This window comes from Pseudorca crassidens, chromosome 15, assembly GCF_039906515.1.
Source record: "Pseudorca crassidens isolate mPseCra1 chromosome 15, mPseCra1.hap1, whole genome shotgun sequence".
Lineage (NCBI taxonomy): Eukaryota > Metazoa > Chordata > Mammalia > Artiodactyla > Delphinidae > Pseudorca > Pseudorca crassidens.
The window spans coordinates 4206838-4230611 of record NC_090310.1 but is presented as its reverse complement, the minus strand read 5'-3'; the positions used below and the strand labels follow the sequence as shown (position 1 = coordinate 4230611).

At 49.9% G+C, this 23774-nt stretch overlaps 1 protein-coding gene and 1 long non-coding RNA gene across 5 annotated transcripts in view; both read left to right on the top strand.

Moving 5' to 3' along the window:
- Window positions 1-4994, top strand: part of RBAK (RB associated KRAB zinc finger) — a 29909-nt gene extending 24915 nt beyond the window's left edge. The window contains exons 7-8 of one of the 3 annotated variants that reach the window (XM_067705501.1): window positions 3257-3434; window positions 4698-4994. In XM_067705501.1, coding sequence (XP_067561602.1) covers window positions 3257-3434; window positions 4698-4783 — 264 coding nt within the window. In that variant the 3' untranslated portion in view covers window positions 4784-4994. Of the gene's footprint in view, window positions 1-623; window positions 2684-3256; window positions 3435-3595; window positions 3716-4697 lie in introns of those variants that run through there. The other 2 variants (XM_067705502.1, XM_067705503.1) reach the window with 2 other exon arrangements.
- A 1766-nt stretch (window positions 4995-6760) lies between these two features.
- Window positions 6761-20912, top strand: LOC137206654 (uncharacterized). Of its 2 annotated transcripts, XR_010934777.1 has the most exons (5): window positions 6761-7745; window positions 16553-16697; window positions 18842-19077; window positions 19692-19783; window positions 20598-20895. It is a non-coding gene; the product is annotated as an uncharacterized lncRNA (long non-coding RNA). The 2 variants fall into 2 exon arrangements; XR_010934776.1 differs by having other exon boundaries at window positions 6764-7745; window positions 19692-20912.
- The last annotated feature ends 2862 nt before the right edge of the window (window positions 20913-23774 follow it).

Below are 23774 nucleotides of genomic sequence, written 5' to 3'. Positions count from 1 at the left end.
CACAGCTCGCACCCTCCCAGCTGCCCTGCCTGCCTGGCCACGTGGTGCCCGCTGCTGCTGCTCCCGGGCGCCCGTGTCCCCACCGCCACTGCCGCTCCCATCCCAGACGCCAAAGCCCAGGACAGCCTGCAGAGCCTCCAGCAAGGTCGAAGCAGCCTCTTGTTGGGGGCTGGGGAGAGGAGGACGGAGAAGAGGGGCAGAGGCACACAGCAAGAGAGGAAGCCAGAGGGACACCGGGAAGGGAGAGAGAGATATAGAGAGGGGGCCCGAGGGACAGAGACAGGGAGATACAGCAGAACAGACGAGGGGCAGAAATAAGGAAATAATGGGACAGAAAAGAGATGGGACAGAGGGGCAGGGACAGATAAGAACGGGACAGGATTGGGTTGGGCTGGACTGGTTCAGCCCTGAGGGTCAGAAGATGGAGGGGGAGGAGGTCGAGGGGATATGGGGACAGGTCTGGAGGGGCATCCGAGACCCACACACCACCTGCTCCAAGCCCTGGGGGGACCTGCCCTGGGGCTCAGTGCCTGTCCAGGAACTGCACAGCACAGAGGACCAGGGCGCCGGCTGGGGAGCCGCACCCTTCCAGCAACACCTGGAGCCAACTTGTTCTTCCCCAGGTACCCAAGCTGGAGGAAACAGCGCTGCGGGCAACCGCAAGGCACATCACTCACTTCCGCTGTCCTCCCGCGGTATGAGGTGGCTGCCACGGCAGTGCAGCCCCGGAGCCTGGGAGGCAGGCCTGTGGCTCTGTGAGGAGCATCCCGGGCGACCTGGAGCCTCCCCAACCCCAAATAACACCCACCCAAGACCCACTTCTTGTCCCTTCCCAGGCTCAGGAGCAGGGGCTGGGGGTGGGCAGGGGACAGACGTGTACCCTCACCAGACCCCACCCCCAGCTCCATTTAGTAATAAATTCTTTCTTACAGCCAGCTATGGAGGTTCCTTTTCGGGCCAGTCTCCACTGTGTAGCTGTCTAAAACAACTTCTTTACTTTTACCTAATCGCTTTTGGAATTTCCTGAGGCAAGAACTGGGCTCTGTTGCATGAGGCTTACCAGAGAAGAGTGGCTCACATTTGATTCTCAAATACATTTTGTTGTGGAGAATGGAGGTCACATAGCTGCGTCCCCTGGGTGCTGTCTGGAGGGACACGCTCCCTGATGCTCCAGCCCCAGGCTCACCTTGAAAGTCACCTAAAATGATGATCATATGGGACTGTTTAAAAATGCTGAGTCCTTATAAGTGTCCTAATGCTGAAAATTGAAGATAACACACATAGATGGGTGTTGGGCAGCACAAATATTGAATAATATCCCCCAAATTGAGAAGAAACTTTAAGACCGAAAACAAAGCAGGCAACCCCATAAAGTACAATTATGAAGTGCGTTGTGGGTAACTTACCTACAGGCAGACGAGTATCCGGAGGCATTTATTTGCAGCTAAACTCTGTGCTGCTGAAAGGGGGATTTACAGGGGCCAAAGCTAAAATTAGAATCTGACAACCAAGGGAGATGCTCGGCGGCACTGACGGGAAATGGGGTTTTTCCCCCCCTTGGGGATCTCATGACCATTAACCATCTGTGCCAGCAGAAGGCATTCTTCCAGTTTTCATATCAGATGAAGGCAAGGGTACATATGGAGCTTACCTGGCGGGGGTGCATTCCTTGTGAGTGGGCTAAAGCTCAGGCCAGGGACGGGGGGCGGGGGGGGACCGCGGGCCCGAGATGGAGCTGACAACGTGGGGTCAGTGTGGTTCTGATGCACAGTGGGTCATCACGAAGGAGGACACTTGCTAAAATTAAGTTTTGAGGTTAAAGAAATGACAGATTCCTCGTCAGTTCTGTTCTGTGTTCTGGGGTCCGATGTTGGGCGCAGGCCGTGGGGCCGTCTGGGCCCTACGGCAGCACAGGCATGTCCAGCTGTGCTGCGGCTCTGAGGGTCCCAACCGTTGTCTGGAGAGGTCCCTACTCCATCCAAGCCAGAGGAGATGGCCCACCGTGACATCTGTCTTCAGGTGGTGGGGCAGGATGGGTGTATGGGCATCAAGAAAAGGGGCAGGGGGCAGAGCTGGAGGCCAGAGAGGGAGGACGTGCAGACAGCCGGGCTGGCATAAAAAGGCAAGATGAGTGGGCGTGACTGGTAATTATAAACTGGCTCACGAGGGTAGGGGTGCAGCTGGTGGGGGTGTGGGTGCACCAGGGGCCTGGAGTGAGCATGCCTAACAAAGATATTGGGCAGCAAGAAATGGGGCCCAAATGGTGCAGGGAAGCCTCCAGAAGGTGTGATGGTTGCCCTGCCCCCGTCTTTAAAACACAGCGTGACTCAGGTTGTCTCTGGGACCCCAGGCTGACAGAACCATCCAATCAAATTGCAGCTCCTTCTGCCAGCAGAATGCCCAGCGAGTAACCGCAGGTCCTGGTATTGGGACCCTTTATATCTTTGGGGCATGTGCCCCAAATCTCCAGACAGACGAGGGGGTCCAGCGGCTGGTCCATCCTCTGTGCCTGGACTTTGTGCTACTCCACTGCCCGCAGCGCCTGTCTCTGTCCTCGCCTCAGCCCGTCAGGAAAGGAATAAAGTGAGACATCATTCCAGAGTCAAGAAGAAGATATGAAAATTCTGTGCCAATACATTTGATAAAATGCACAGCTTTCTGGAAAATACAACTTACTGAAACTGTAAGTTTAAAAAAGTTTTAAATTTGTAAAAATTTACAAATTTCATCTGTAGTTTAAAATTTTCCCACCAAGAAATCGAAAGGCTCAGATGACCTCATTAGTAAATCCTTCTGATCACTAGTAAAATATTAATGGCAATTTTATACACATTCCAGAGAATAGGAAACCTGTGTTTGGAAGCCAGAATAGCCTTGTTGCAAAAAACCCCAAGAACTAAATTTTGAGAAAGGAACAATTTTCAGTCCAGTATGTTTCATGAACATAGATGAAAAGATCTTAAACGAGATATTAGCCAAATCAATCACTGTCTAAGGCAGATAATTGTGAGAACAATGGCTTAATCACATAGGAAACCTCAGCCCCAGGTTGCCGGGCACAGAGCTGTTCTGGTGAGTATACAACAGAGTAGGATCCAGCAACTGAAGACAGAACGTCACATGGTGTAGAATTCAGGGCTGAGTCCGTTGAGTTAGGCGTCATGTTTAATTCAGGGAGAAACGAGATTCAGATGAAATATTAATTTTGCACGGGTAAGGAAGAGGAAGATCCACGACAGATACTCTTTTCTTCTAGTCTGGCTTTAATCTGCTGCAAGACTCAGATTTGCTGACAAGTGCACCTCAGAAGCTTCATTTGTGGTTGGAGCCACCAGCCCTGAGGACCTCATCCAGCGTGGAGCCTGGGGGAAGGAATCCACAAGCCACTCCCCACAGAGGCCAGGCCACGGGTGTCCCTCCAGAGGGAGAAGCAGGTACTACTGTCGACTGCTGATGGATGACTGATTTGCAATCCCTTCTTCCTGGATGATGAGTTCTAGAACCTGCTTGGGGTGTGTGTGTGTGTGTGCTCTCAAGGGGAAGGGGAGGGACTTCCCTGGTGGCACAGTGGTTAAGAATCCGCCTGCCAATGCAGAGGACACGCGTTCGAGCCCTGGTCCGGGAAGATCCCACATGCCGCGGAGCAACTAAGCCTGTGCACCACAACTACTGAGCCTGTGTGCCATAACTACTCAGCCCGTGTGCCATAACTACTCAGCCCGTGTGCCACAACTACTGAAGCCCGCGCGCCTAGAGCCCGTGCTCCGCAACAAGAGAAGCCACCGCAATGAGAAGCCCATGCACTGCAATGAAGAGTAGCCCCCGCTCGCTGCAACTGGAGAAAGCCCGCGCGCAGCAACGAAGACCCAAAGCAGCCAAAAGTAAATTAATTAATTAATTAATTTTTTAGAAAAAGAGGAAGGGGAAGCAGGTTTGGGGTTTGGTCAGGAGTGGGGAAACTGCTTCCTGTGGGGGGAGGTGGTACCCGAGGCTGGTAAAGCTGAGGGGCAGCGAGGCAGTGGTATGATGTTGAGTGTCAACAGCTGGCTCTCTGAGTGAACGGAACCCCGACTGGTAGTGTGTGCCAATTTTCACAGTGTAAATAATCCTACTCTGGCTGATCTAAAGACACCACTGTGATGTGTACCTTCTGCTTCTCAGAAAAGACAACTCCCTCTTCCCCCTGAGCTCACTGTTGCACACAATCAATGACTTTCAGGTCAGTGGCCTGCAGCTCTTCAGTGTAGTTGTGGCTTCGGCTATCTATGCCTTTTTTCACTAAGGTGGTACTATATGCTATCCATAATTTCCATTGACCATATTTGGCATGCATGATGCCCAATTATCTGAGGAGGACATGCCAAGCGTTCTATTGTTTTGGGTTTTGTTTTCTTTTTGCGGTACGCGGGCCTCTCACTGTTGTGGCCTCTCCCATTGCGGAGCACAGGCTCCGGACGTGCAGGCCCAGCGGCCATGGCTCACGGGCCCAGCCGCTCCGCGGCATGTGGGATCTTCCCGGACCGGGGCACGAACCCGTGTCCCCTGCATCGGCAGGCGGACTCTCAACCACTGCACCACCAGGGAAGCCCCTGTTCTATTGTTTTATTTCCGAAAATGGGTCTCACCACTGGGATATAAATTGGGATCTGGAAAAATCTTATGCCATTGGCAACATTTGTCTCTCCTCGTGTTTCCAGAAAGGGATTTTCACGCCTCTGAGGAAGTACAGAAGGTCTCTCCACCCTCTTCGCCCCCTGCTCACCTGGACTCACAGTATTTGTGAGTTTGGAGGAGGCGCTGAGTACGCTGAGCAGACCCCACCCGGTCTCTCTGGGGTAACCTGTCCTTAGGTCCTTCTTTCCTTCACAGAAGACACCTGTGGCTTTCCAGTTCACCTGTGGCTGGCAGGTGCAAAGTATTGGGCAACCCACATGGCCCCAGATCTAGATCATTCCTCCAATTCAGAGTTATTCTTAATAAAGCTGATATTTTCACGTCTGTGTGTCTGACTTCTGTTTGTGTCTCTCAGTGAATTACAAACTTCGGATGGGAGGAGAGCAGTGTGACCTGCCCTCTCACAAGCCCCCACATCTGCTGTTCTATTCACTTCCTGCATAAGTAAGTGTATGTGTCAGCTTGGGTATCTTTGCTCTTTTTACTTCATCCCACCACCTCCAGAGAATGGTGCTAAAACTACAATCATTTGCACGCAGAATCTGCAGGATGCAGCATCTAACCTTCCCCCAAACCTACCAACCAGCCTGTGACAGACTCATCTCCACTCGGCCTGAAAACCTGCAACACGGAATTTATTATTTTTTAAAGAGGCTTAAACCCCAAGGATAAAGGGAACATAAAAAGAGTTGAAAGCAGGAACTTCTCTGGTGGTCCAGTGGTTGACTCCATGCTTCCACTGCAAGGGGCGCAGGTTTGGTCCCTGGTCGGGGAACAGGGATCCCACGTGCCTCTCCCTTCGGCCGGGGGCGGGGTGGGGGCTGGGGAGAGAGTTGAAAGCAGAAGAGAGAGGTCCACACCATGTTAGAAGAGCAAGGATGTGCTGATGGGCATTGCCTGAGCCGAGCGAACAGGACGGGAGCGTAAGTTCCTGCAGCAGAGCAGAGGAGAGGGCTCAGGGGTTGGGGGACCCAGGGACCTAGTGGGTCCCTGGGGGGGGATGAGGAGTGAGGCTGTTAACAGGAGGGCTGGATAAACTGAGTGGAGAGCAGTGAGACATCAGGACCCCCCCCCAAACCCTGCACGGACACTCGCCCCAGCCTGAGATGGAAGAGAAAGCGGCTCTGCCCTTGAAGGTGGTGGCACAGGTGAAGGACTCGAGTGAAGACAGGGCCTTCACGGGAAAGCCGCACGCCCAACAGTGAGACCACGACCGCCCCCTTCCACGGCTCGGCTCCTGAGCGGAGAGCACCCTCGCCCGTCGCGCCCGGCAGCAGAGCGCAGGATTCTCCGTGGACAAACCGGCCCACGCGGGGAAGCCGGCTGCAGTGGGAGCGCCGCGTCCCCGGGGAACGTGCGGGCAGCGCTTCCCTCTGGCGGCAGCGCTCGGAACTGCACCGCCAACTCGCGTTCTTTCCTCCCGGAACTGTTGCGCCCCGGCCGGGCCCGCTGTGTGCGTGGACTTGGGGACACCCCCAGTCATGAGCGCCCTGTGGGCTACCAGTCTAATGAGGAGACAGACAACACTTTGATGGAAAACAATTACTGCTGTGAAGGGAGCAAGGGTCTCAGGGAGGTGATAAGGGAGGGACCGGCTGAAGACCAGGGTCGTTTGATGTGGTTTGAAGGATGGCCTCTGGGTTCCGGAGGCTGACCTTTGTCCCCAGGGCTACCCAGGCTGGGGAGCAGAGGTTTTAGCCGGGCTCCCCATTCTGGTCTCCTCCTCCTCCTCGTCCCAGGCTGTGAGTGCTGGGCTGTGGGCCCCCTGGTGTTGGGGCCTCTGGGCTGCCGCTGCCCGGGGCCTTGTTCGTCTTCCTCAGAAAGGTTTGAGGGGTTGAGGTCTGGATCCGCGGCTCTGAGCGCTTGGGTCCCGACCAGGGGTTCTGAGCTCAGGTTCCCTCGGGCTGAGGGAACAGAAATTTTTAAGAAGCCGGAAGAGGAATTTCGGCAAAGCTTTCTTGGGATTCGCGCTGCAGCACGAGGGAGTGAAAACAAGTAACCTGTGCCCTTGCGTGCTCTCCAAGGAGGGTGGGCTGCCTCCTGAAATGGGGTGAGGGTGGGGGAGGATCGGTGGGTCTGCCGGGGAGGCGGCGGCTTAGGGGGTCTGCCCACCCCCTTGGTGGTGCAGGGAACATGCCCTGCTTTTGCTCCAGGCGCCTCAGAAGTGGCAGTTGGTTTGTGGCCTTTTTGTATCTCATTGTTACTAATTTGCCCCGTTTGCGCATGCCTGCAGTTATTTTTAGTCCCTTTTAGTTTCTTTATATTCTGTTGCTTGAGGAGACCTTTGTCCAGGTGCCAGCCCTGCAGCAGAGGGTCCCAGCCTAGCTCCCTTGAGTCTGGGGAAAGCAGGAGCTGAGTTAAGGGTCTTGGGGAGAGTGCTTTGTTTGCAAGTCAAACAGTGAGGAGTGAGGTGCACAGCAAAGAAAACGTTTATTCAGGAGGCCACCAGGTGAGAACAGGAGAACAAACCTCAACCCGCCTCCCTGAAGGGGAGGGGCTCAGGATATTTACGGAATAAAGCTGCCACGTGGGGAGTCACCTGGGGAAAGGTGATTGGAGATAAGAAAACTGTGAGGCAACTGTAATTCTGCGCAGGTTAAGCTAAGCTACAGGTTTCTTCATGGAAGGAGAAGGGCGGCTCCAGCACGTTCTGAGGGTGGAGTTCTCCACCCTCTGACGTCAGAAGGCCACACATCAGCTGCTCGCGCATGCCCACGTGGGGGGGGGGTCAGTAGTCTCAACCAGTCTTAACCGGCTCAAGCTCGAGATAGACGCTGCCGACTTCAAGTGCCTGAAAAACAACTTGGGCAAACATCTTATTGTTGAGGCCACTTGGGAGGACATGCAAGTTTTCTGTAGCAACAGTTAAAGCAAGCTTGATGCTGACGTCAGTACAGTTCATTATTTATTAAGCAAGTTATAGCTTAATGGATCTGATGACTGCCCTCAGTTTCAAAAGGAGTGGACCCTCTTCTCACTGATGCCATGGACCAGCCCTAAGACAGACGGAGATGGAGGTGAGAGTTCCAGACTCAGGACCTGTGTCCAGGAGACCCCTGTGTCACCCCCAGGTCAGTCTGCCCTGGAGAGAATTCTAGAGCCCCTGGAAAGGATGGACTGGGCTTGGGGCTGAGGATAGTGGCGGTGTCCCTCTGGGAAGCGTGGGGGAGAATTGGGAGCCCAAGGAGGCCCCTCCAGCTGGAGAACATTCACAGTTCAGGAGTAAAGCAGGCTGACCCCATCCAGCCCTGACTCGAGAAGCAGGGTAAGGTCCGGTGTTGGAGGATGGGTGTGAAATGGAGGACAGTGCAGGCACAGACACCTGGCTCGCGTCCTCCCCCAACATAGTCTCTGCTGAGATGTGACTGCTCCCTTCTCAAATGCGGGGTCTCCATTTCCCCATCTGAAAAATGGGAACAGGAGTAGCATCTCCCACAAGAGGGGGCTCCCTATTCCCTTGGGCTGCTATGTTTGTTTCATAAAGTTTTTTTTTATTATTATTTATTTATGGCTGTGTTGGGTCTTTGTTGCTGCATGCAGGCTTTCTCTAGTTGTGTTGAGTGGGGGCTACTCTTCATTGCGGTGCACAGGCCTCTCGTTGCGGTGGCTTCTCTTGTTGCGGAGCACGGGCTCTAGGCTCACGGGCTTCAGTAGTTGTGGCTCATGGGCTCTAGAGCGCAGGCTCAGTAGTTGTGGCGCGCGGGCTTAGTTGCTCCGCCGCATGTGGGATCTTCCCGGACCGGGGCTCAAACCCGTGTCCCCTGCATTGGCAGGCTGATTCTTAACCACTGCGGCACCAGGGAAGTCCCGGGCTGCTATGTTTGATAGGAGCATGGAGCCTGGGCATGTGAAGAAGGGGTGTGCTAACCAGCTTTTATAGATGTTATCATAGATGAGTCGGCATCTTCTGATCACAGGGCCAAACTACTGGCCAAAGGTGTTTTGTGATTTGGCTCTTGTGGGCATACAGGGCACGATGTGTCTCTGGTTTGGGGGAGCAGGGGACGTTGAGTAATGAACCCTATTAATAAATTTCCAGAGCCTTCCTTGGGGGCTTCCTGAGGACCCCTGGAGGAGGTGCCTCCAATCCGCCACCCCCCACCCCATGAATAGCGCAGAGCCCCACCCTCTGGCGGCAAAGTGTGGAGTTGCGTTTTCCCAGCATCTCTCCACCTTGACCCATTTGGCAAAAGCCCTTGCTCTGTCCTCCGGGCTGGGAGGACTGTGCGCCCTCTCTAATCTAATAAAGTCTCTGACCCAAAGGGCTCCACCAGGCAAACGTGAAATTTGAGAGGCCAGTTTGTAGGGACAAGTACCACATTTCATTCCAGAAAGTTACAGCCCCACCAGCTGTGTGTGAGAAACTCCACTGGCCCACTCCAGATTTAGAAACTTAAAAAAATTTTTGCCAATATTTTTGCAAAAGCAAAATATTTTAATTTTTTTGACTTATTGAATCAAGGATGAATTTGAGGGAATGAGCACTTACAGAATGGAAAAATAAGGATCTCTGAAAATCTTTTATAAAAGCAACAAAAACATTGGCAAAAATTGTCAAAATCTATCAATAGTTTTCCAGAACTTTGGAATTTAGCCAAAGGCTTGCAACAATTTGGAGTTTTTTTTTTCAAGAAAATGGCTGAATATCTATGAGAACAGTGAACTTTGGGGCACTTTAACTTGCACTATTTCCATCCCCCTCTCCCCAGCTTTGTGGCGGCCTTGAAAACTGATGGCCACAGAAACACAGTAGCTGTGAAAACCAGCAGCCTGGTTGCCACCGGAGGGGACCAAATGGGTTTGAAGCTCCCGAAAAGCCTCGTCCCTAGAACATTGTCAGTATTTGACCTGTATGGCGAAGCCCTGGAAGGCTCCATTCACAGGAATTGTCTTTATTTGCCCTGATTAAGAGCTCACTCTGAGAGTAAAGGTCTATCCCCTGGGCATTTGTCAGAAACAATCAGTGGCCATTGATTAACATTATAGCTATCTGAGGTGATATCAGTTAGGGCAAACAAGAGGCTGGCCACGAAACTTACAAGGACAATTTCGGGAATGAGAAGCCTGTGTGGGGCTTTGAAAGGATCTGATGTATTTTCCCAGGGATCTAGAAGATCATGCCCATGCATAGGACTGTGCATATGCCCAAGAAAATCCTTAGACAGCTTTAATCGCTCACATCTGGCTGGCCTTGAGCTGCTGAGCAAATAGGGAATGCCGGCTAAGGCAGAGCTGTGGACTGCTGGGGCATTGAAGGTGGTCCTAACACACAGGGCCCCCTTGGTAAAGCCTGGGAGACTTATTGGTTTAAGGCATGTAAGGAAACCTCTGTCCCATCATTAACTGAAAGCTAAAATAACTGAGCAGAGACTTCACACAAAAAGAATAGACTTTAGAGACTTCCCTGGCAGTCCAGTGGTTAGAACTCTGAGCTTCCAAGGCAGGGAGTGTGGGTTCAATCCCTGGTCAGGGAACTAAGATCCTACATGCCCTGCGGCACAACAGTTTGGAGTCTTTTTTTTTTTTTTTTTTTGGCAGTACGCGGGCCTCTCACCGTTGTGGCCTCTCCCATTGCGGAGCACAGGCTCGGGACGCGCAGGCTCAGCGGCCATGGCTCACGGGCCCAGCCGCTCCGCGGCATGTGGGAGCTTCCCGGACCAGGGCACGAACCCGTGTCCCCTGCATCGGCAGGCGGACTCTCAACCACTGCGCCACCAGGGAAGCCCAACAGTTTGGAGGTTTTTGTTTTTTGGTTTTTTTAAAGAAAATGGGAATACAGATTTTATAGAATTAGTCAAAGAAAATCAGCAAATAACAAACAGCACAACAACAAAGGACAAAAACAAACTGAGGAGGGAAAAGGGAATCTGATTACTAGAGGTGTATATTATTTAAAATGTTCAGTTTTATGAAAAAAGAGCGGGGGCGGGGAGACATGCAAAGAAACAGAAAAGTGTGGCTCATACACAGAAAATTTAAAAAGCAGTTCATGGAAACTGGTCCCGAGAAAGCCCAGATGTTGGATTTTCTAGACAAAGAGTTTAAGCCATTAAAAATATGTTCAAATAAGGAAATTACAAAACCTGTGTTGATGGGCTCATAAGATGTAATTTATATGACAAAAATAGCACAAAGGAGGGGCAGGTGTATTGTAGGAGTGTTTTTGTGTACTGTCGAATTAGGTTGGTAGTAATTCAAGCTAGACTGTTTTAAATTAAGATTTTTTTAAATTTATTTATTTAATTTTGGCTGTGTTGGGTCTCTTGCTGTGCACGGGCTTTCTCTAGTTGGAGCGAGTGGGGACTACTCTTTGTTGCGGTGCTCAGGCTTCTCACTGCGGTGGCTTCTCTTTATGGCGGAGTGCAGGCTCTAGGTGCACAGGCTTCAATAGTTGTGGCACTCGGGCTCAGTAGTTGTGGCTCGCGGGCTCTAGAGCGCAGGCTCAGTAGTTGTGGTGCACGGGCTTAGTTGCTCCGTGGCATGTGGGATCTTCTCGGACTAGGGATCAAACCTGTGTCCCCTGCGTTGGCAGGCAGATTCTTAACTGCTGCACCACCAGGGAAGTCCCTAAATTAAGATGTTATTTGTAAGTTACAAATGGTCCCTGACGTACTATGGTTTGACTTACAATTTTCTGATTTTACGATGGTGTGAAATCAATACATGTTCAGCAGAATTTTGAATTTTGTTCTTTTCCCTGTGTAGCAACACGTAGCATGAGACTGGGCAGTGGTGACGAGCCACAGCTCCAGTCAGCCACACAATTGCAGTCATGACGGTAAGCAACCAATATACACTTACAACCATTCTGGACACATACAACCCTTCTGTTTTTCACTTTCAGAATAGTATTCAATCAATTACATGAGATATTCAGCACTTTATTATAAAAGAGGCTTTGTGTTAGATGATTTTGCCCAACTGTAGGCTAATGTAAGTGTTCTGAGCCCGTTTAAGGTAGGCTAGACTAAGCTATGATGTTCAGTAGGTTGGGTGTATTAAACACATTTTCGACTTGCAATAATTTAAATTTAGGATGGGTTTATCAGGAGTAACCCCATCAAAAAACATCTGTATAACTCAATAGCATTTTGAGTGCCATATGTATCACTGTACTGCAACATTTTTTAAAAAAACAGCTCAGGATATAGTCGTGTTTCCTATTTCCCAAGCGGCTCCAGGGACGTAGTCCTGTTTCCTATATCGCTGGTGGCTCCGGGGATGTGGTCATGCTTACTATATCCCAGTGGCTCCTGTGATATAGATCCAGTCTGTAAAACAAGAAAAGTATATTTTAAATACTTTTAAGACTTAGTGGAGCAAAGATTATTTTGTTATTGATTTAGGTGTCAAAGTATTGTGTTTATTATGTAATGACACCATGGCTATGCTAAATACAATATCATCGACCTTACTGGACTAAACACTCATTGCAGTGTTCCCAATTCACAGGAAGCATAAGTAAGAAAAATTAGAAAGTTTTAAAGAGAATAACTTAACACCAGAATTTCTTCACAAAAATAAAAAGTTAAAATGAGGCTGCAGCTAAACTAAGTTTCTGAGTGGCCGATTTATTCGCCAGGCAAAGAAAACCACTTACTAATGGTGAGTGAATTAAATCCTAATAGAGGCAGCTGAAAAAATATGTACAGAGAAAATAAACACGTTCTAAAACTTTTAGTTTTTTTGGTCTTTGAAAAATGGAGGACATTGATAGCAACATCAATAGTCAATTTTAAAACAAGACAAGTGATTTTGAGTGATTTTCCTTGTCTTTTGATGAGTTGACAGTTGTTGCTAATATTGCTCAGTTCATTGATTTGTTTGAAAAGTCAGTGCCAAGTTTGAAATGATTGAGGAATTAGCCTCTATGAATAGCAAGGAGCAACTACAGGTTAGAATATTTTCAAAGAACATGAAGTTCAGAAGAGCCAATGAAGTTCACAGTTGACACTACTGTTTTATAACATATGATAGGTTGAAATATTTTTCAAAAAGTACCTGCTGATAAATAATGCAATTAATAACCGTAGACTTTAATTAGATTATTTGTTTGCTTGTTTTTGATATTGAGTTGTATGAGCTGTCAGTATATTTTGGAAAGTAACTTTTTTTTTTTTTTCTGGTACACGGGCCTCTCACCGTTGTGGCCATTCCCATTGCGGAGCACAGGCTCCAGACGCGCAGGCTCAGCGGCCATAGCTCATGGGCGTAGCTGCTCCGACGCATGTGGGATCTTCCCGGACCGGGGCACGAACCCGTGTCCCCTGCATCGGCAGGCGGACTCTCAACCACTGCGCCACCAGGGAGGCCCGGAAAGTAACTTCTTGATGGTTGTATCTTTTGCAGATATTTTCTCCCAGTCCATGGGTTGTCTTTTCATTTTGTTTATGATGTCCTTTACTGTGCAAAAGCTTTTAAGTTTGATTGTGTCCCATTTGTTGATTTTTGTTTTTGTTTCTTTTGTCTTGGGAGAGTTGCTACGATTTATGTCAGAGACTGTTTTGCCTATGTTCTCCTCTAGGAGTTTTATCATGTCATGTCTTATTTTTAGGTCTTTAAACCATTTTGAGTTCATTTTTGTATATGGTGTGAGGGAGTATTCCGACTTCATTGATTTACATGAGGCTGTTCAGCTTTCCCAATACCACTTGCTGAGGAGAGTGTCTTTCCTCTATTGTATATTCTTGCCTCTTTTGTTGAAGATTAATTGACCATAGATGTGTGGGTTCATTTCTGGGCTCTCTAGTCTGTTCCATTGATCTATATGTCTGTTTTATGTCAATACCATGCTGTTTTGATTACTGTAGTCTTGTAGTACTGTCTGAAGTCTGGGAGGGTTATGCCTCCAGCTTTGTTCTTTTTCCTCAAGGTTGCTTTGGAAATTCTGAGTCTTTTGTGGTTCCATATAAATTTTAGGAATATTTGTTCTAGTTCTGTGAAAAATGTAATGGGTATTTTGATAGCGATTGCATTAAATCTGTAGGTTGCTTTCAGTAGTATGGCCATTTAACAAGAATTAATTAATATTAATTCTTTCAATCCAAGAGATATCTTTCCATTTGTTTGAATCATCTTTAATTTCCTTTATTAATGTTTTATAGTTCTCAGCATATAAATCTTTTACCTCCTTGGTCAGGTTTATTCCTAGGTGTTCTTTGATGCAATTTTAAATGGGATTGTTTTTTACTTTCTCTTTCTGAGATCTCATTGTTAGTATCAAGAAATGCAACAGATTTCTGTGTAATAATCTTGTATCCTGCTACCTTGTGAATTCATTTATTGGTTCTAATAGTTTTTGTGTGGAGTCTTTAGGGTTTTCTATATAGAGTATCATGTCATCTTCATAAAATGGCAATTTTACCTCTTCCCTTCAAGCTCGGATACCTTTTATTTCTTTTTCTTTTCTGATTGTTGTGGCTAAGACTTCCAATACAATGTTGAATAGAAGTGGTAAGAGAGGATATCCTTGTATTGTTCCAGAATTTAGCGGGAAGGCTTTCAGGTTTTCACTGTTGAGTAGTTATTGGCTCTGGGTTTGACTTATATTTTCACAAGCTTTGTACATTTGTCAGGCTAAGCCTTTTTCTGCTCTACAAATATTTTTGCCAACATCAATTGCAACACATCTTAGAAGATTTACTGCAGGTAATGAATTCTTTCAGCTTTTTTGCATCCATAAATTTTTAAAAATTTGTCATCTTTTTTGAAAGGTATTTTCACTGGGTACAGATTTTTGTGTGTGTGCTTTAAAGATGTTGCTCCACTGTCTTCAGCCTTGCATTGTTTATGACAAGAAGTTGGCTGTCACTCCTATATTTATGACTCTGTGTATCATGTATCTTTTCATTTAGATATTTTTATATTTTTTTTTGTCACTGATTTAAAGCTGTTTCATTGTTTTCTTCATATTTCTTGTGCTTGGGGTTTGTTGAGCTTCTTGGATCTGTGGATTTAATTTTTATTACATTTCAAAATTTATTTAGTTCTTTTCTTTTTCTTTTCATTTTGGATAGTTTCTATGGCAGTATCTTCAAGTTCACGAGTCTCTTCTGCATTGTCTAATCTGTTAATCCCATCCATTGTACTTGTTACTAGGACATGGTTGTTTTCTCCTATACAAGTTTCATTTTTCATCTTTTTTTATATATGCCATGTTCCTCCTAAACATGTCCTATGTTTTCTCTAGCTTCATGAACATATGGAATACAGTTACAATAACTGTTGTAACGTCCTTGTCTACTAAATCTATCATCTGTGTTGTTTCTGGATTGGTTCTGATTGATTTTTCACCTCATTATGGATCACATTTTCCTGCATCTTTGCATACCAGGTAATTTTCTATTGCAGGTAAGGTGTTACAGAAAGATAGCTTGTCCTTATTCTCCACAGCTAAACTCTCAAGTTTTCTGGTGAATCTACAAACCACTGAAATTGTTTTCTCTGATACCACTCATCAATCAGCTAAAGACAGATTGTTCTGACTTCCTTGCTAATTTACAGCTAATCAGTGTACCTGAAACACAAAAGTGCAAACAAGAATCACTGTTCCAAGACTGTCTGTAGCATTTATTCTTTCCTTTCTCTCTCTATTTTTTTTTCAGGCCATGCCATCTGGCTTGCAGGATCTTAGTTTCCTGACCAAGGATCAAACCCAGGCCCCCAGTGGTGGAAGCTCAGAGTCCTAACCACTGGACCACTAGGGAATTCCCCTTTTTCTCTCTTTTATTAAAATTTTGGTAGGTTTTTTTTAGTTACTTAGAAGTCAACCCATGGTTTTGGTCTCCATTGTGTACAAGTAAACAGCATGCAGATAGTTAACTATTTGTCTTTAAGTTTTTCTTTGATGTCAGACAAAAAAGAATATGTACTTTAGAGTTCAAAGACAAGCAAAACTAATATAACGTGCTAAAAAACAGAATACTGTTTTCCTTTAGGGAAGAGGGAGGGCAGTGGTAGGAAGGGGAATGAGGAGGGTTCTTGGAATTCTGGTAATGTTCTATTTTATCACTTTGTAAAAATTCACTCAACTCTACCATTATTTTATTTTTTTTTTTTGCGGTATGCGGGCCTCTCACTGTTGTGGCCTCTCCCGTTGCGGAGCACAGGCTCTGGACGCGCAGGCTCAGCAGCCATGGCTCACGGGCCCAGCCGCTCTGCGGCATGCGGGATCTTCCCGGACCGGGGCACGAACCCGTGTCCCCTGCATCGGCAGGCGGACTCTCAACCACTGCGCCACCAGGGAAGCCCTGTCTAGCACTTTTGATGCTGAACATGTGATGATGATGGTAGTGATGGTGATGTGAGGATGAGGATGTTTACCCCCACCAACTACACCAGTCAGTCCTTCCTGAGATCTTCAGTCTCCTGGCCACCCCTTGGTTCAAACTTTGGGGAAACGTGGAGAGAGCAGGAACTTTCCTCTCTTCTCTCCAGGGAGCTGTCTCCCAACCTGCTTTGTGCTGTTCATTCCCCCGGGTTGAAGTTTACCCCCAGCTCTTGCTGCAGACCGTCTCTTTATCACTTGAGAGCAGTGGCTTCCTATCCCCGTTGCCCAGAAGTTTCAGAATCTCCCAGGATATCCCAGTTCAGGGTCCCAAGTTCCCCTCCAGCCCCCAGCCTTCTGAGACCATCAAGTTCCTTAGGTACCACAGTGTGGGGAGAAGATTACTAATGAGGCCGTGGGGCCTCGGATCCCGCCCGACCCTTAAGTGGGCCCTGGGAAACCTATTAAGTGACCCTTTTCTTACTGAGAGTCCCTGGGAACAGAAGCTGGAAGGTGATGGGAGAAGAGGGGGAATGAGGTGGTGGAGTCCGTGGGCTTCCACAGACTACGCTTCTCCGGTCTACACTGCTACTTTATTATTTTTATTCACAGAGAAGCTGGTGTTTGATCTCTGCCTTGAAGAATGAGTAGACTTCCAGGTGGGGAAAGGACATTCCGACATGGAGAAGGGTGCGTGAGGTCAGGGAGAAAGGAGTGACCGGGGCACATGCAGGTTGCTCTGCGGCTTGCCAGTAAGGTGAGGGTGAGGCCCGAAAGGTAAGCTGGGTCCATGTTGTGATGGTTGGAACTTGCACTTCTTCCAACCAGAATTCAAGCCACCTTCTCCTCCACCCAGACTGGATCTCTCCCTTCTCAGGAGTCATTGCTAAGACTCTGTTCCCTCCAGGATTGGAGGGTGGGTAAATGCACCCAGCCAACCGAGGAGCTGAGGATTGAATTCAGCTGGCATTGGGGGTCTGGATGTCTCCTCTAAATGAATCTCCACATTCTGGTCTCCTTTCTCCTGGGACGCCATAGAAGATGGCGCCTTGTGGGTGTGGGTAGCGGGGGCTGAGTGCAGAGCTCATGCTAGAATTCACCAACTCAAATCCCCGTTTGCAGTAGAGAGGAAACCTGGGAGGAGGGAGTCTGAGGTCCAGAAGTTTCGGGGGATGTAGGAGATTCTCTGTCTCTCTTTGTCTCTGTCTCTCACCACCCCTCCCTCTGTTTCTCTGTGTGTGTGTGTCTGTGTCTATCTCTGTCTCTCTCCATCTTTCCCTTTCTTTCTTTCTGTCTCTCTGTCATCCCAGAGCCTGGTGAACCACCTGGGCTGGGGACACTGCCGAGCAACAGGTGTCTTCACCGCCAACCCATCTGCCGCCTCAGCAGGTGCAGCCCTTCCCGTTTCTGGTCGTGCATCTCATTCTGTTCCTGCCTCTTTGCCTCTGAGTCTGCTGCCTCCTCTCTCTTCAGTCCCTTTCTGTTTCCCCTCATTTTGGGGTGAGGGGGGACCGACAGGTGAGAGAGACCCAGAGAAGAGCGGGCTCCCTCACTTAAGAGCACAGACTTTGGAACCAGCCAGATCTGGGGACAAACCCTGATTCAGGAGGATGCTGGGTGATGCCTTCCGCGGGTCAGTCTCTCCAAGTCTTGGCTTCCTCACCTGTAAATGAACATGATGATGATGCGTACAACTCCATAGTGGGATCACAAAGATTAAATAATACTGTGCAGGCAGAGCACTGGGGACACGCCTGCCACTTGTGAGGACTTGACAAATAGCAGTGATAGCGGCCCCGCAGTGGTGGTGGTTTCGATGCGGTTCCTTGGCTCCCATCGGTGTGTAGAGGGAATGGTGTGGAGGCCTGTGGGGCAGTGCCGGTGAAGAGCGAGAGGCAGAGACAGCGTCTCTGGACCGCTTTCCAGGGGCCGGTGGTGGGAGAGCCGGGGCGAGGGGCTGGGGAATCGAGGCACAGGCGCCAGCTTGCCGGCATTCAGGGTCTTGGAATCAGAGCAGACAGGAGAGGTGCTGCTGACGTGTGGCAAGTGCCGCTGCGCTGGTCCACACATGGCCTCTCCTCGCTCCACTGCTTACTCGATCTCTCCAGGTGACTCTCCATCCAGGGCAGAAGGTACCAAATACACAGGCAGCAGGAAACAAGCGAAAGGACTAAGCATGTCTTGATATTTTGGTATTTTTTCATTCAGTAACACCTCCTATAGCAGGGGGTGCTGGGCCAGACACCTGCCCCACATTATTTCTCTCCATCATTAAAACCATCCTCTGGGGTCGGGGAGGCTGCCGATGCTCTCAAAGGTTAAAAACTCTCTCCGAGCTCTCTCCGCTGGCCAGTGGAAGAGCTGAGACGAGAAGCCAGGTGTGTGCCCCTGAGCCATCCTGGCTGCAAGACGACGGAGGAACTAGACCGTTGTATCTTGGGGTGCTCTTGGGAGCCACAGAGAAAAGAGGTGACTCGGGCAGTATCACAGACAGGACCAGAAACCAAACCTCCTTACCCAGCCCCCCAACATCCCTATTATCTGAGCACTGCCCCCCAAAATTGAATGATGAGGCAGAACACATCCAAAAATGCACTGCGCACTCGTGTGAAAATAGACACACAAACCCACGGGTGTAGCTAGAAAGGGCTGTGCTGATATGTGCACTGGCCTGAGGCCCTTCTAGGATCCGTAAATCGTCATCTGTTTCCTTTACTGATTGTAAATTAAACTGACCTCTTGCAGCTTCCTTATGGACTCCTAAAACATCAAAATATCCTTTGAAATGGCTTAGCTTGGGAGTAAAAGCATAAGCACAAACACAACTTTTGATAGAATCCTAAAATATCAGAACTGGAAGAAACTTTCAAGGTCACCTGGCCCAACTCTCTTACGTTACAGGTAAGGAAACAGGCAGTGGTGCCTCGTGACCGGCTAGCGGATGGTCAAGGGTTTCGTGGTTCACGGCTCAGCGGCTGTTGGTGCACATTCTATAAGATGGCCTCAGCGCAGGAGGAGAGGAACCATCGGGTAACTATGAAGGGACAGCTCGAGGGATGCTGGAATGTCCGCATCAGCACCGGCCTGATCCGGCAGCTTGACGTGTGTGGATGGATGTCCGCTCTGTTGCTACGCGTGTAAGTGCCTTGAAACGGTGATTGGCCCCAGCCGGATAGGGCTCCTTAGGAAAGCTCAGCTTGCATTAGCTTTCGAAGGAGTGACATTTTAAGGATCAGAGTGTACGGAGAGAGAGAAGAATGTGTCTCTTGTTGAGTGAATTAAGGGGATGGCAGGACAATTGACCTTTGGTGGCTGGATGGGGAGATGAACATGATTCCAGTAGGATGTTTTTTGGGGGGGCATTGACCCTGAAGATGATTGACTGCGTGTACCCCATCTGAGACTGACGGCAATGTGGAGTTTAAATGGCCAGGAGCATTTTAGGGAAGGAGCCCACAGAAGTTGGGGCAGTTGGCTGTTGTGAAGGGGTGGGGCCTCTGAGGTTCCAGGGCCAGAAACCCAGGTTAGGGACATAATAGGGACACTGAGAGGAGGCATATATGTGGGAGAAATGAGGAGTGAGTAACTCCTTCACTTATAGTCGTTCTGCGAACGACAGTGGCGTTGCCATAATAACCGTGGAATGAGAGGATGACACGAAGCCTGCCTGGGGGACAGGAGTCTTTCCCCGGGATGCGGGTGGCTTGTAAGTTCCGCCTTGGAGGAGGAACAGAATTTCCCATTTTTTTAGGTAGATAACGCCCGGGACTCCAGGGGATCGGACCAGCAGCATGTGAAGCTGGGCATCGTGCTGTGCTGAGGACTTTGGACTTAAGCCTGAAGGTAAGGAAGGGAGAGTTAAGCAAAGAATTGGTATCCATCCTTTGGAAGGGCTGTTCCCGTTGGTGGTATGAAAAAGTGTTTGGACGGAAGCAGCTGGGAGCAGGAGGCCGGGTAGGCTCCGCTGTGCTCATTCAGGAAAGAGAAAGCAGGAGTCGTGGGAGAAACGAGCCTCTGGAGGCTGTAGGTGTGCCCAGCAGGACGTGGTGCCCTGTTGTACTTGAAGGAGCAGGAGAGGGAACTCACCTGCCCTGCCTTCCTGGTTTCCAATTTTGGCACTAGGCAAGCTCCTCCCACAGAAGGAGGGGAAGTTTGGGGTGGAAAGAACGGATTTAGTTCAAGACTGGTTGGATTGGAAGTGTTGGTGGAAATGCAGCTAAGAGAAGGGAGTGGGTTGTGAGAGAGATGTAGGGCATAAGTCACGGAAGAGGGTGCTATCATTCAGGAAGGTGGCTGCTCGTCGTAACGTGGAGGGGGTGGACCATCTTCCCTGGTCATTTTTTCCCCTGTAACTGAGCCCAAGAGGCACAGGCCCCGGAGTACCGTGGGTTTGTCCTGAATCCGGCCAAGAGGAAGAAATGGCAAATGAATACGACAGGAAGCAAAGGCCAGGGTAGGTAAGAGGGGAGCACACGAGTCTATCTGCAAAGAGCCGGGAGCTGTGATCTCCCCGAGGGGTGCCAAGTGCAGGGGGAGAAGGCGGGGCCTCTGTGAGCCAGAGATGCTAGTGCTATTCAGGGTTGGCTGGCAGAAATGGGGACCCCTTCAGCCCTCTTCCGGGGTTCAGCCCCCCGCCCCGCCGTTGTCATCACTATAGGCTGGAACCCGGGAGGCCGGGCTCCTTGGTGCGGCCGGTGTGAAGGCTGGCCAGAACTTCAGGGTGGTGGACAGGCGTGACGGAGACACCTGGGTCCCTGGAATGCACGGGGCACAGGAGGATGGAAGGGAGAGTGGACAGTGGCTCCGAACATCTCAGTTCCCTGAAAGATGTTGGGCTGCAGGAGATGAGGAGTAGAAAATACTGGACTGGGGAGAAAGCGCTGAAGCCCTGGGAAGGGTGGTGGGAGGGGAAGCTACGGGTGGGCCAGGGAAGGCTGGGCGCAGGGCTCCGGGCCAAGGAGAGGCAGAGGCCAGGCCCTGACGTTCCTCTCCAGGCTGTGCGTCCATCCTCCCCCAGGCCCCGACACGAGCCACTGGCCCACGTCAAACTGGACCGCCCCACAGGAGTTTGTAATCCTGGGTTTCTCCGGGCAGCCCCTGGGGCCCCGGGTGCTGCCCTTTGCCCTCCTCCTGCCACTCTGTTTGCCACGCTGGCAGGAAGCCTGCTGATCCAGGGGCTGGCCATGGTGGACGCCGCCCTGCACCCACCACATACTTCTTCCTGGGGGATCTGTCTGCCAAGGAGGCAGCCTACGTGCCAGTGCTGACTCCGCGCGTGCTGGCCGGCCTCCTCCTGCTGCCTGGGGGCCGCCCAGATGGGCCTCTTTGTGGCTCCGGCTGCCTGCTGCTGGCGGCCGTGGCCCTGGGCCACTACCCGGCTGTCTGCCGCCCTCAGCTCACGACTGTGGGGCTCTGCTGGTGCCTTCTCGCCGCCTGCTGCGTTGGGGGCTCTCTCCTGGCCTTGGGCCTCACCACGGCCATCTTCCAGCTGCCCTTCCGCCATGGGGGCTTAGTCAACCACGTCTTCCGCGACCTCCCGGCCGTGTTGGTGTTGGCCTGCGGGAACCGGGACCTGCAGGAGCACGTCCTGCTGGCGGCCTGTGTGCTGCTGGGGGTGCTGCCTCTGGCCCTGATCCTTTCTCCTACGCCAGGGCGGTGCTGGTCATCCTGGGGGGTTCCTGGGGCTGCGGGCCACCGCAAGGCCTTCAACACGGTGGCGTCCCATCTCACGGTGGCCTGGGCATGCTCCACGACGGCTGCGCCACGGCCACGTACGCCAGGCCACCGAGCAGCCACTCCCTGGAGGAGGACAGGCTGGTCTCATTCATCTACATCAACCTCACTTCCCCGCTCTACCCAGCCATCTACACGCTGCGGAACCGGGACGTGCAGGGGGCACTGCAGCGGGTGGTCAGCCCCAGGACGCCAGGCGCCGTCCACCAGGCTGATGTCACCAAATGCTGGATGCCAGGTGGAGTCTGTTCTGAAATCTCTCCACCACCCCCAGATGGAAACCTCACATTCCAGAACCATCTGTGACTCCCCGAAGCCTACTGGACACAACCTGGGTGCAGCAGACAAGGACTCCAAAATCAGACTCCAGCCTGCTGCTTCTGCATCTAGTGACTTTTTTTTTTTTTGATGTGGACCGTTTTAAAAGTCTTTATTGAATTTGTTACAATATTGCTCCTGTTTTATGTTTTTGGGGTTTTGGCCATGAGCTATGTGGGATCTTAGCTCCCCGACCAGGGATCGAACCCACACCCCCTGCACTGGAAGGTGAAGTCTTAACCACTGGACCACAAGGAAGTTCCTCTATTGACATTTTGAGCTGGAGAGTTCTCTCTGGTGGCAGGGGGATTGTCCCCGTGCATTGTAGGGCGCTTAGCTGCACCCCTTGTCTCCACCCAGAAGATGCCAGTAGCACACACCACTCCCCCATCCAAGTTGTGATGATCAAAAATGTCACCAGACATTGCCAAACATCCCCTGGGGACAGGATCACCCCTGGTTGAGAACCACTGCTCTGAATCGTAGCCACACAGAATCTTTTGAAGAGGAGTGAGTAAGGAGTCTATGGCAGCACTGTTTATAATAGACAAAAACTGGAAAATAATCCAAACATTCATGAACATAGAATAGATACAAACAGCTTGTGGCATATGCATGCAATGGAATACTACACAGCAATGAAAAAGAATGAACTACTGCTACTGGCAAAAAAATAAGGACCACCCAGATGTAATACTGAGTGTAAGAAGCAAGACACAAAGAACACTTCTGGATGCTTCCATTGAAATAAAGGCCAATGACAAACTCATCTGTGGCGGTTGATGTCATCATAGTAGTTAACTGGGGGAAGGGTTTGAATTGGCAGAGGGCACAGGGAGGTTGCCTGGGTACTGGAAACATTCTATATCTTGACTTGGGTGGTGGTTACGTGGGTGTTTGTGCAGAACTTCACAGAGATGCATCCTTAAAATCCATGTAGTTTGTTGTACATGAAATGAACTGTGGCTGGTTCAAGCTATTCACAAAGACATGCCTTCACCCATGCTGCTTTTTGCCCCTGGTACACTCTGTTTCCACTTATGAAAATCCCTTGTATTATTCAGTGATCAGTCCAGATACTGTACCTGTTGTAGACTGAAGGTGTCCCCACCCAAATTCACATGTTGAAATCTAATCACCATTATTAGTTTGTTATTAGGGGGTGGGGTCTCTAGAAGTGATTCGGTCATGAAGGTGGAGCCCTCCTGAATGGAATTAGTGCCCTTATGAAAGAGGCCTGGAAGAGCTCCCTCACCCCTTCTGCCCTGTGAGGACCCAACAAGAAAGCAGTCTGTCTACGAGCCCGGAAGAAAGTTGTCACCACACTGAAGCTGCCGGCACCTTGACCTTGGACTTCCAGCCTCCAGAACTGTGAGAGATACATTTCTGTTGTTATAAGCCTCCAGCTCTATGGTATTCTGTTGTAGTCGCCCGAACGGACTAAAACGGCACCCTTTCCTTCCTCCTCTCAGTTACAACAGTTGTCACTCTAAAATGTAATTTCAGCATCTGCTTCACTTCCCAATCACCTACCCACTCCCCCACTTCCCCACTCACAATTGGGCTGTGAGCCCCATAATATAGCCAGATTGCAGATCCTGTTCTTACATTTTAAGATCCATGACCCTGGCAGTTCTTAATAAATGTTTGTTGGAGGAATAAGCCCTAGACAAGCTCTGAGTTCTTTGGGGTCTCACACACTGGCTGTAGGGAGGGGACACGGCTCTCGAGTCCTGCCAAGGACAAGAATCTCTAAGACTGACTCCTCTTTGGGGTCTTAGAG